We start from the raw sequence: 12305 nt of genomic DNA, 5'->3' as shown, positions 1-12305 counted from the left end.
GATGCATAGATGCTAGACATGCCACAACTATCATGACCGAGTTACATTCTGGAGTCTGTGGATCGCATATGAGTGGGTACGTGCTGGCAAAGAAGATTCTCTGAGCAGGTTATTATTGGCTCACCATGGAGCGAGATTGTATCAGTTTCGTGCGCAAGTGTCATCAGTGCCAAGTGCATGGAGATTTGATTCACTCTCCGCCATCTGAATTGCACACAATGTCTGCACCGTGGCCTTTTGTTGCATGGGCCATGGATGCCATTGGGCCAATTGAGCCAGCAACATCAAATGGGCACAAGTTTATTCTGGTGGCAATCGACTATTTCACCAAGTGGGTAGAGGCTAAAACATTCAAGTCTGTGACCAAGAAAGCGGTGGTCGATTTTGTGCACTCAAATATCATTTGTCGGTTTGGGATGCCAAAGGTGATCATTAGAGACAATGGTGCTAATCTCAATAGTCATCTGATGAAAGAGGTATGTCAGAAGTTCAAGATTACGCATCACAATTCCACCCCTTACCGCCCCAAGGCAAACGGAGCAGTCGAGGCAACCAACAAGAACATAAAGAAGATACTTCGTAAAATGGTGGAATGTTCCAAGCAATGGCACGAGAAGCTGCCTTTTGCATTGTTGGGTTATCGCACTACTGTTCGTACTTCAGTAGGGGCAACTCCTTATTTGTTAGTATATGGCACTGAAGCAGTAATACCCGTGGAAGTTGAAATCCCATCCCTTCGGATTGTCGTTGAGGCCGGAATTGATGATGATGAATGGGTCAAAACCCGCATGGAGCAACTGAGTTTGATTGATGAGAAAAGATTAGCAGCAGTGTGTCATGGCCAGTTGTATCAACAGAGAATGACAAGAGCATATAATAAGAAGGTGCGTCCACGGAAGTTTGAAGTGGGTCAGTTAGTATTTGAACGCATACTTCCTCATCAGGCCGAAGCAAAAGGCAAGCTCGCCCCAAATTGGCAGGGGCCGTTCGTCATAATAAGAGTGTTGTCCAATGGGGCTTTGTATTTAACAGATATAGAAGGCAAATGTGTAGAAATGGCTATCAATTCTGATGCAGTCAAAAGATATTATGTATGATTTCTTTGATTAAATTATATTTGTTTGTACTTGGAATATTTTGAAGATTGGAATGACGAAGGCATTTTGTTCTGCTATCTAAATACTTTATCCTTTGTTACCCCTTTCGAGCCTTATTTATTTCCTTTCATACCCCTCTTTTGGAATCAGTGAAAAAATTCAAAAATGCGAGAGCAAAAGATAAGTAAGGGAAAAGAATGAAAAGAGAAAAAAAAGGGAAAAAAAGAGAGAGAAAAAGAAGAAATAATAACAAAAGAAAAACAAAGAAGAAGAAGAAAGGGAAAAGAAAAGAAAAAAGAGAGGAAAAATCACAACAACAAAGTAATTTCTATGACATGAACTACGTTCGACCTGATTCCTTTTAAAGATACGTAGGCAGCCTCACGGTTCGGTCCCATCAAAATAAAAATCCAAAAGTCCCCATGCAAAGAAACTGGGGTAGAAGTTGTGGTTGTTGTAAGAAATCTGATTCCGAAAGTTATAATTTTGATCCCATTTGAATTGATTTGAGTCTTTGATATCCTTTCTTTCTAACCCTATCCAAAAGCCCACATTACGGTCCAAAGAAAGACCTTCCGATCAGTCTGCGAGAGATGCCAGGTCGAGCAAGTAGAGGTGATTCATATAAGGGGAAACACTCTGGTCCAAGCAAGAAAAATAAAAAATGAGAGTCTTATTGGTGAAAACCCTTGCAGGCACTGTAAGGCGACGAGAGCTGAGAGAAATTAAAGCGAGAGAGTCTTATTAGTGAAAACCTTCACAGGCACCTTAAGGCGAAAGTGAGTTGAGAGATGAACAAATGAGAGAGGTTTGTTGGTAAAAATCCTTCGGGGCACCGCAGATCGAACGAGGTCAAGGCTTTGGCGAAGAAATAAGGTTATGGAAATTCAAGGGCAACAAAATATGGCAACTGAAAGTTGATTGGTTGGACAGACTGGGCCGATTAATCCAAAATGCATGTCATGATCACTGGTACCAGCTATTCCACTCAGATAAGTCTCTTTTCTTTTTCCCTTTTAGCAGTCATCCAGTCTTAGATTCTTCTTATCCTTAACTCTCAAAGTCATTGCATTTCATTTCGTTTGGGTTTTATTTCTCTAAGATGTTTCAATGTCAGTCTTGTTTAAGCAAATAAGAAAGAATTTCAAAGCTCACTACCAACTTCTAAAATTGCACAAAGAATAGTGCGGCCAAAGCATAACAAGGATAGTATGATGTAAAGTGGGATATAAAGTGTCAGCAAAAGTTACATCGGTGAAATGATTTAGTAACTTCATGGGAGATGCAAGGGTTTAGATAAAGGGGTCAGAGATATAAAACAATGGTTTGGGTATAGAACACTTGGGGTCATCCAAGGTCATATGGGTTGAAAGTCAGTCAGGAAATCAAGCGGTTCTTGGCAAGTTCGGAGGAGCCAGTCAAAACAGAACACGACAGCGGGGAGACCTTCAGCAAGAATGCCATCAACTAACCACCACATTTAAAACTGACAAAGTTTGATTAAGTCCAAAGCATCTTTAACCGTTTATATGAAATTTTCTTCTTCAAATGTATTTTGCTTATTTAAGATCCCGCTTGGTGGATTTTTGAATATTTAGTTGCTCATTTTCATTTGGTTATGCGAAAAGCTGTAAATGAGTCGAGTAATAATCAACCATTGAGTAGTTATTGCTTCCCAATCCTGAGCAGATAATACACTTGCTCAAATGGATATTTAATGTGTTGTTATTTCCTCTAAGTAATCTCCTCAGTTCCTCAGCAGTTCTTGCAAAGTTTTCTACATGTTGGTTCATTAAAAGTAAAGGAAAAATAAGATTCTAGGAGTGGAGATTAATTAGTTGTCCATATCGAGTAAAAGTTTGAACGCCTAAAGAGCAGAAGGAGAAGGATAGGGATTTCCTGGATGGTGTTGTTTTGGTAGATTATGTTGTGCCTCCTACTCAATCAGCTAGCATTTGAGTAAAGATCAGCAAGTGAGGCTACTCTTGCCTCTAACTGAAAGTCAATTTTCCTTTGTGCTTAAAGAGTTTAGTAAATTTACTTGGTTGGGGTGTGACTATGATTTGCGTTTAAACATGGCTAATAAATTCAGTTATCCTTCGTTGTTGAAATGCATTTCTTTTTGCATCTTGAACTTTTGCTAATGCTAAGCATAAGGATTAATTGGTAAATGAATTATTTCTAATTGGGTTGTACGCTAACATTTCAAGTGGTGGTTGTAATCTTAATTGGTTTATCTTACTTGATTTTGTTTATGACCTTTGTGTTCCAGAATTGGTTCTTTGAAATATCGAGTCTTAACATGGAATCACGGTAGTTTGCATTAGGCACGATTTTAATTAATAATTGTGATTGTGTATACGTCCGCGTAACATAATTACGATTCTAAAAACTAGTTTGGAGTATGCGTTCGCGCAACTTCGATCAAATTCTTCTTAATAACAAAATTGATTTTCATAGGCTACTAATTTAATCTGAGGTGTGCCATCCACGATTTAATTATTCATGCCCCTCATATTAATAACTTAGAATATAAAAATGATAAATTTTCGTAGTTTGCTTTAGGCACGTTAATATACTATCGCGGTTGTGGACACGTTCGCGTGACACGATTGCGATTTCAAAAAAACAAAGCCGGAGTATGCGTTCGCGCAACTTCGGCCAAATTTTCTTAATAACAATAAAGCATTATTAATTATGGACACGTTCGCGTGACATGATTTTTGACGCGCCAAACCAATGAGTACACGTACGCGTGACCAGTTTCAAGATAATTTTCTTAATTAAAAACGGTAAAAGGTAAATGCACATATATTCTAAACATGAGTAATTAAATAATTTTAATAAGCCAAGTATGATCAAAGCGACCGTGCTAGAACCACGAAACTCGGGAGTGCTTAACACCTTCTCCCGGATTAACAGAATTCCTTACCCAGATTTCTGTGTTCGCAGATTGTATAACAAAGTCAATCTTTTCCTCGATTCGGGATTCTAAACTGGTGACATGGGACACCATAAATTATCCCAAGTGGCAACTCTGATTTTAATAAATAATCCCGTTTCGATTGTCACTTAAATTGAAAAAACTCCCTTATATACCCTGCGGGGGTGTAGGTAAAAAGGAGGTATGACAGGAACCGATATAAAATATTTGTCGACGAGATCTATAATAGCTCTAAATATATATAAGCATCTTAAGTCTAGAGAAACAATTCAAGTAGAATTGGTTCCATATGAAAGACATGTTGTTTTGGACCTGTAGTTCAAACACTTGAAAGTATAAAGTCAATTATGTGTGCAATCACTTTTATTTATCTTATATGTCGAGCATGACATGAAAAGTTGATATGCATCTAAAGTTTATTTGAATGGCTTATTTGACTATACTTATATGATAATCCCTGAAGGATTTAAATAGCTTAAAGCATATACAATTCTTGGTCATGAAGTACCACATCCTAAGTACAATTTATGCACATATATATCTTGCTATAACTATAAGCATGATAATGTGATAATGAGAATACCTCTATGGAAATATTGAAAGGCTATTCCACGACATTATATGAAAATATTACATGTCTATCAAGAATGATGATTTCAATGTTCAACATATTCATTCAAGTTAATATGATTAATTTGTTTATCAAATCTCCACCAAAGATCTTTTGAAGATGGTGCACAAGATTGGAATGCAAATGCTTAAAGATGTGGATTGATACTCTCATCAGGGGGAGTTAATGCGCGTTGCACTGTTTTTCCCTGACAAGGTTTTGTCCTAATGGGTTTTTCTTGCAAGGTTTTTAATGAGGTAACCAAAAGGTGTATTATTAGATATGTGTACTCTTTTTCCTTTACTAGAATTTTTTTTCCCACTGAGTTTCATTTTAGTTAAGGTTTTAACGAGGCACATTATCTGTTGAATAGACATTCAAGGGGGAGTGTTATAAATAGAATTTTATTTATGGTGAATGTCTATATTTAGAGAGATTCTAGGGTTCATTACTTGGTGGCTAAGTCACCCTCTCCCTATAAATAGAGGGTTCTATTCCAATGCAATTCATCCTATATCAATAAGAATTCCCTCTCTCTCTAGTTTACTCTGTAATACTCTTCTTTTTCTTTTATTATTTTATAACAGTTAAGGAATTTTTTTAGTCTTTGCGGTAATTGAAAAAATAAAGAGAAAGGTATGTCTTTAGCTTTTCCCAAAATAATAGCCGAAAAACTATATAAGTAATATACATATTTTATACATTTTTAGCTAGTGAATGAAATTAATTTGCTGACCGGCTGATTTTGTGTTTGCTCAAAAATAAATGATATAAAACATGTTCCGTTTTATGAACTCATTCTATAAATTGTGCCTGTAAAATTTTATAAAATCCGGTTTGATCGAATCTTTCTTCATTTAATATGTATAGATTTAACTCAAGAATATATACCTTTTACTTTTAAGGTGGATAATTGAGATTGAATAGTTTAATGTGATATGGATTCAGAAATACAATGTGATATTGGAGAAACCTAAAAGCAATTGAAAGAGATAGAAGGCTGAAAGTAAATTTAGTGAATGACAAAGGGAGAAGATTTAGCTTTTCTTTTTCGTTTAGATGATATTAGTTTTATATGTTTGAAGCATATAATAATTTTAGATGAAATAAAGTTTATCAATGATTTTAGATGCTGGGAATTGAAGTAGTTTGATTGGTGATGTTATAAATTTAAGGAGAAAATGACACCGAAAGTGAAAAGTGTAATGCCTGCTAGTGCACCTCTGATCAATATAGAGCTGGACGTTTGGACCTTTTCTTGTGGTTTCTTTTCATTTCACTTAATTTTGGCTACTTTTTAATTTTCAACATTTTTACAAGCGTGTGACCTAAGGGGAGCCCGTTGGCATAATTGGTAAAGTTGCTGACATGTGACCAGGAGGTCACGGGTTCAGGCCGTGGAAATAGCAGCCTCTCGCAGAAATACAGGATAAAGCTAAGTAAAATAGACCCTTGTGGTCCGACCCTTCCCCGGATTCCGCGCATACGGGTTCAAGCCGTATAAATAACAACCTCTTGTAGAAATGCAGGGTAAGGCTAAGTACAATAGACCCTTGTGATCCTGCCCTTCCCCGAACCCAGCGTATAGTGAGAGCTTAGTGCACCGGGCTACTTCTACAAGCGTGTGACCTTTTTCTAGGGATTTCCTTTTTGAAAAAATTAAGAGGAGTTGACTTGGGTAGTTGCTTCTTGGAATTTTGTGTTTTATGATCAATGATACAGATTAGCTCTTAAATTATGGGTAGGAGTATGATTTAGTACATACTGCCAACCAGTAGTTAGGAGTAAGTAATTAGTCATTATAGATAAAGTTATCTATGATTAACAAACATAATCACATTTTAATATGTGTTTGTCTATGAACTCAATTTGCTGACTATATATGATTATGTAGAAAAATATAAATCACAATCAAAGGCGGACCTAGAATTCGACGGTCGCGGGCACCATGACATTCAATATAAATTTATCACTGCTCATAAAGATTGGTATGAGAGCTTATGCTACTATCTGACTATTTTTTGAAGACATTTGCAAGTATATACTGAAATTTTGTCGAAGTTTTCAGGTGTCCATAATCCCCGATAATGTGTGTCCGCCTCTCATCACAATTGGAGGTTGATCCAATATTTGAATTGCATATTTATAGATGAAAATTCAAACTGTTTTTCCCGTCATGGTGGTGCTCATGTCAATTCATGCGTCTCGACTTTCACCCGATAGCTGTTATTTCCACTAATACATATGTAAGATAATTCAATTCACCAAAATTTAAATAGATGAGAAGAAATTATCTCGTGTTAAATATTTAGCAATTTTTTACAAGATGTGTATATGCATACATACATACACTTTGGACCAATAGTACAAATTTTTAATTACCCCTGAAGTCAATATTACTTCGTTTCTGTTACATATTCAAGGCTCGAAATGGAAATATTATTAATATCTGATAGCTAGCTCTTTAATAATTACTTAAATAATTTCATACTGTAGTATTTTGATATGAAGAATTATGTGTTTTGGTAATATTTGGCTCCACATGGACAATAACATATTAAAAAAAAATGAGAGCAGCATAGCAAATGGGTGAAATTAAAAAATAGCTAGATTTACAAGTGATAATTAAAAAATAGCTACAGTTTTAAAAGTAATAAAATTTTTGTCACTTTTCATGTAAAGATAAATTTGAACGAAAACACTGTTCAAAATCCGAAAAATATTCCAGCATAATATACAGGAGTTCGAATTTTTTACATGTAAACTTTCAGCATAATATGCTGGAAGTTCATACACATATGCTCTAATCTCCAGTATATTATGCTGGAACTTTTCGTGTGCTGGAGTTCCAGTATAATATGTTGGAAGTTCATACACAGGTATACTAATCTCCAGTATATTATGCTGGAACTTTCCGCATGCAGCAAAATAGTGGCTATTTTTAATAACTTTGTAAACGTTGACTATTTTTTAATTATCGGTCCAAAAACTAACTAGTTCGTGCTATTTTCACAAGCAATTGTGGCAGGCAACATGATTCAATTTTTACATATTTTGTAGCCAAAAATACACTTACAACTACCAAGCTTGCAATTTCAGTAAAGTAGCTAGGGTCAGCTTAACCAACAACCAACCGACTATTGTTTTCAACTAAAGCAAAATGATTTCTTTCTCATTATAGTCTGAATCAATTCCCAATGTTTATAGTACAATGAAATTAAAAAAGAAACTTCAAATTCAATAAATTTTTCTTGTTTTCTGAATCTTACAGATCTTTCTGGATGTTTTAAAAAAAAAAAAGTACAAAAGCAAAAGTGAACACTGGAATAATAATTCTGTAAATTAATCTCTCTATACATGTGAAACCCTGAAAAATTGTGCTTTACAAAAAATTTGGAGAAAACCGACGTGACTATATGAAATATTAAATCAATAATAAAAAGTGAATTAAAGAAAAGATAAAAAATGCCATTTTTGAGTAAAAGTAAGAAAATCTTGATGAGTCTCCAGTCATAAAATCCGGCAGCCATGAACTGCCAAATGGAAATGGATCCTCCGGCGGACTGGAACCCGAACCGGACCCGCCATCTGTTCCGGTTGCCTGTTGGCCGTTTCCGGTGCCGCTCAAAGACATCGAAGAATCTCGTGAAGATTTCTGACTGCAAGTAAATATAAAAAATTTATGAGATTCACGTAATTCTTAATTTGAACGACTTATACAGTAATAATTCATATAATCGATTTTAACTTCTTCTTTTTTTTAATATTGTGGCATAATTGTTATTGTATGCAGGGGCGGATCTAGCATGTCATATACGGGTTCTCGTGAACTCAGTAGCTTTTGTCCAAACAATGTAAATATGTTCTAAAAATTCATTAAATATCTACAAATATTTAAATGTGAACCCAATTACTATTGAAAATCTACTCGAAGTCATTGCAGGAACCCATAAACATTAAATTCTGGATCCGCCTCTGATTATATGAGTTTTAAGTCATCGACGATGCAACATTAACTTAATTTGACATTCATCTATAATTTTTTTTTGAATCCCAGGAAAACCCACAGCCGCTACATGCGCTGTTCTTCGGGTGAGCACTCTATGATGAGCATACCGTACGCACTGGGTAAACTTCTACTGTATAATAACCCGCAAACTACACATGGGATATAAACCAAACAAGGCAATCCTTGTGCGATAGACATAGAATGGGGACCGAATCGATGACCGCCCTCCAAACCAACTGGGCCATCCCAGAAGGTAATTCATCTACAAATTCTTTGTAACATATTTTATTACTTATTTCAATATATTGTGCAATATTTACTTTAATATCAGTTGGTCATATGACATCGAAAACTCTAGACAAAAGCTTCCAAGAAAATTACGTCGAGTGATGTGATGTAATTACTAACAAGTTTATCCGATGAAAGAATAAAGTGCAAATGGACCTATGAGGAAAAAAATTAAATTAAAAGAAGATACTATTCATTTGTTCTACGGAAGAAAAAGGTGAAAAAAAGAGATATTCAAGATAAGATTACAGAACGAAGCCACTTAAAGATTCTCTATATATAGTAGCCAACTAATACTACTCTCGTTTTTTAATGCTCTTAATAATATTTTATACTTAATTAAAAGTAGCAAGTCGTCTAACAACCACGAAAAACACTAATCACCTATCTTTTGATTTCTTCCTCTATATTTTTTTCACAATTTCTTGTTATATTTATTTCTAACTTTTTATATAGTTTACAATTTATAAGTATAAGATAGTATTTTTTTGGATGGATTAGCGCGACTAGCAAACCACGTCATGCTCAATAGAATAATGGAAACTGACTACGATTTAAATTGTTTCTCTAACACTGTTCTACACCTTATCAAGACGAAAATTAAAAGTTATTGATCGCAATAAAAGAAAATATCACCTAATTAAAATTCATGACACTTTGATTCGAATTGTAATATCTCACTCACTAAGATGCTACAGGAAAAAAAATAATCCGTAATATCTAATCAGCCTTGTACTGCATTGAGCAAAAAGCTAGCTAGAAAAGGAAAAAAAAGGTATTTCCAATTACGAAAAGCCATTTTATTCAGAAGAACACGTCATTATTACATACTTTTTGTTATTTTACGAGTAAATCAACGGACAACGACAAAGATATGATCAAAAGTAGAGAATAAGATTTCAACAAGCAAAAATGACATCGTAAAGCTGCTATAAAAATAATAGGTGAAATATATATATATGTTATATATAAAAACTATACAATTTTTATAAGTATTGGCTACCAAATATAAATAGTTTCTAATTGTAGGTTAAAAGTGATAATACCCTAAGAATATTAACAAATGAATTGAAAAAATAATTAAATAATTAAAAAACCTTACCTTGTTAATGAAGGGCAGAATGTAATCGTATAATCAGCTCCTGTACATGTAAAAGTACTCGTAGGATCATCATACGCGTAGCTATACGATTTAGGACACGCGTTTTTAAACATCGCCGAGTAGCTCGACGGTTTACAGGTGGAAGGTGAAGCATACGCGCCGCTGCAGCAATATTCCGGGCTACCAAATGCTTCACATGCACTCTTGCATGCTTGCCCATCCCCGACCCGCAACTCATTCGGGCACATTCGATTCAAATCCTTCACGCAACCCGTCGTATCACATGCACCCGACCCGCCAACTGCTTGGATTGCCATTGGTAAATTGTATCCGTCAACTAAGCTAACATCGTAGAAATCTTGCTTCGTACCTGTTGAAAATACAATTAATTTAGTTAATGTATATAGACAAGATATCACATAATTTAATATTATTAGAGTGGACAGAGATCTTGAGTTCAAGTTTTACAGTAAATTTTACGTATTTGGCCAATGAAAAAATTCAGAAAGAATACCTTGAAAACATATATATAACTTTTAAATGAGGCGATCACCTGAGAAAATAGTGAACTCTGCAAGGGTGGCCGGAGGAGTTGCTCCGGCGCCATTGCATTCCACTTGGTTTGAGCCACAATCGCCGGTGGCACAATTTCCTTGACCGGTGTTACCGTCAAAATTACAACCGGTTCTGCCCCAGATCCGACCCGACCATTCTTGTGGAGCTTGGAATACCCGTGAATCACCTGGAGCAAGCATGAACCCGGTACTATCCAGTTTTTGGCTACCTACATTGGCTAATATTCCAGGCCATACGTTGTAGCCGCATCTGTTTATTAAATTAAAACTAGTACCAGAAATGCCTGAGAAAGAAAATCAGAATTAGTATCATCAATAATATGATCATATAATAACGCTTAAAATGATAATAATACATAAGTTTAAAATATTTTACGTACCTCTGTGGAAGCAGACGAAAATGAAGATGATAAGAATGAAGGAAGAAGAAAATCTTGAGTCCATTTGAAGAAAAATGAGTCAGACCTACGTGGATATATATTTTGTTTTGTTGTTTCTCTGTAGAGTGCAAATTTATTAGAAGAGGGGGGAGAGAGAGAAGGGGTTTATGAGATGCTAGTGAAGGCTTTAAATAGAAGAAAGTGATGTAGGATTGGAGTTGGGTGTTAATATACCATCAAAGGATACGGTGGAGTGGATGAGGTTGTTCCTCTCTTAACCAGAAATCTCGAGTTCGAGTCTTGGATATGGAAAAATCTTTGGTAGGGAACGCTACCCTCGAATAGCGTCCTACCCAGCGCGAATCGAAATATCGTCGGACTCCAATACAGATATCGGACATCGGGTGGGAAACAAAAAAAGTTATAGTACTGTTAATTTCTCATAAAATAAACTAAGTAGTGATCATAAAATGTGGTGTGGTTCCTTTTACTAGTTTTTTTAAAGATAAAAGAGAAAAAGAGGCATTCGCTTGTGTGAATGAGAATTAGAATGACAAAGAGAAAGAGAAAGAGAACTGTATACAAATTGAAAGAGCGAAAGATAGGAATATATATATATATAAAAGCAATTTTTTTTTTCACTTCTATATAATGCAAAAATTACCTAACAAATACTAAGACTGATGTTTACCAAATATAGTAGATGCCAATGCACCTAATATCAGTTTAGAAGGAACCACAATACTTATTATGCCTTAATTTCAAATAAAAAAAATTAAAACCTTATAAGATTACTAATTTTTTATTACTAGAAATTCATCACTCACTACGGGTTGAAAATCACATATCTTTATTTTACAAAAGGTAAAAAGAATCAAGTTTATGTCATCTTTTCTCGACTTTGATATGTAAATGCCACTATTAAGCTAGTCCTCCTTTAATACTCTTTGTTCTTACTATTCCCGGTTCATTTTAATTAATTTTTTGATTTTTTTTGTAGTCCACAATATTTTCAATTATCAAGAAGGAATTAATTTTTTGTTTCCAAAGTTGTCCTTAGAGTAAATAGGCTAAAAGTATTTGTTATGCTTTCAATTAATATATTATGGTTAATTTGATCAATTTTATTGTTAATTAATGCTAAAAGATGAAATTCGTAATATGTATGAAAACAACTAAAAACTCAATTAAAGTGGACAGGATGGAGTAATAAATTTCAATAAAAAATCACTCTTTCTTGGAAAAAATATTAACATTCTATATTTATTGACTTCAAATCTAGAATTTTTCTCTGAAATTT

General features: G+C 34.7%; 1 protein-coding gene across 1 annotated transcript; it reads right to left on the bottom strand.

The window, feature by feature from the left end:
* Positions 1-7801: 7801 nt before the first annotated feature.
* Positions 7802-11167, bottom strand: LOC104218713 (thaumatin-like protein 1). The gene is made up of 4 exons (XM_009769277.2): positions 11006-11167; positions 10604-10909; positions 10051-10420; positions 7802-8310 (listed from the first exon to the last, which is right to left on the bottom strand). Exons 1-4 carry the CDS (start codon positions 11067-11069, stop codon positions 8076-8078), a joined length of 975 nt encoding a protein of 324 aa, XP_009767579.1. The 5' UTR covers positions 11070-11167; the 3' UTR covers positions 7802-8075.
* Positions 11168-12305: the final 1138 nt, after the last annotated feature.

Source organism: Nicotiana sylvestris, chromosome 4 (assembly GCF_000393655.2).
Source record: "Nicotiana sylvestris chromosome 4, ASM39365v2, whole genome shotgun sequence".
NCBI lineage: Eukaryota > Viridiplantae > Streptophyta > Magnoliopsida > Solanales > Solanaceae > Nicotiana > Nicotiana sylvestris.
The sequence above is the reverse complement of the archived record's forward strand: the minus strand, read 5'-3'. Positions and strand labels throughout refer to the sequence as shown.

Bases quoted from the DNA above. Each gene is read 5' to 3' on its own strand.
- LOC104218713 (XM_009769277.2), bottom strand. From the start codon at position 11,069: ATGGACTCAAGATTTTCTTCTTCCTTCATTCTTATCATCTTCATTTTC. The intron at 10,421-10,603 runs GTGATCGCCTCA...TATTTTCAACAG, and splicing joins AGAGTTCACTATTTTCTCAG to GTACGAAGCAAGATTTCTAC. The intron at 8,311-10,050 runs GTAAGGTTTTTT...ATTTACTTGCAG, and splicing joins TTCTGCCCTTCATTAACAAG to TCAGAAATCTTCACGAGATT.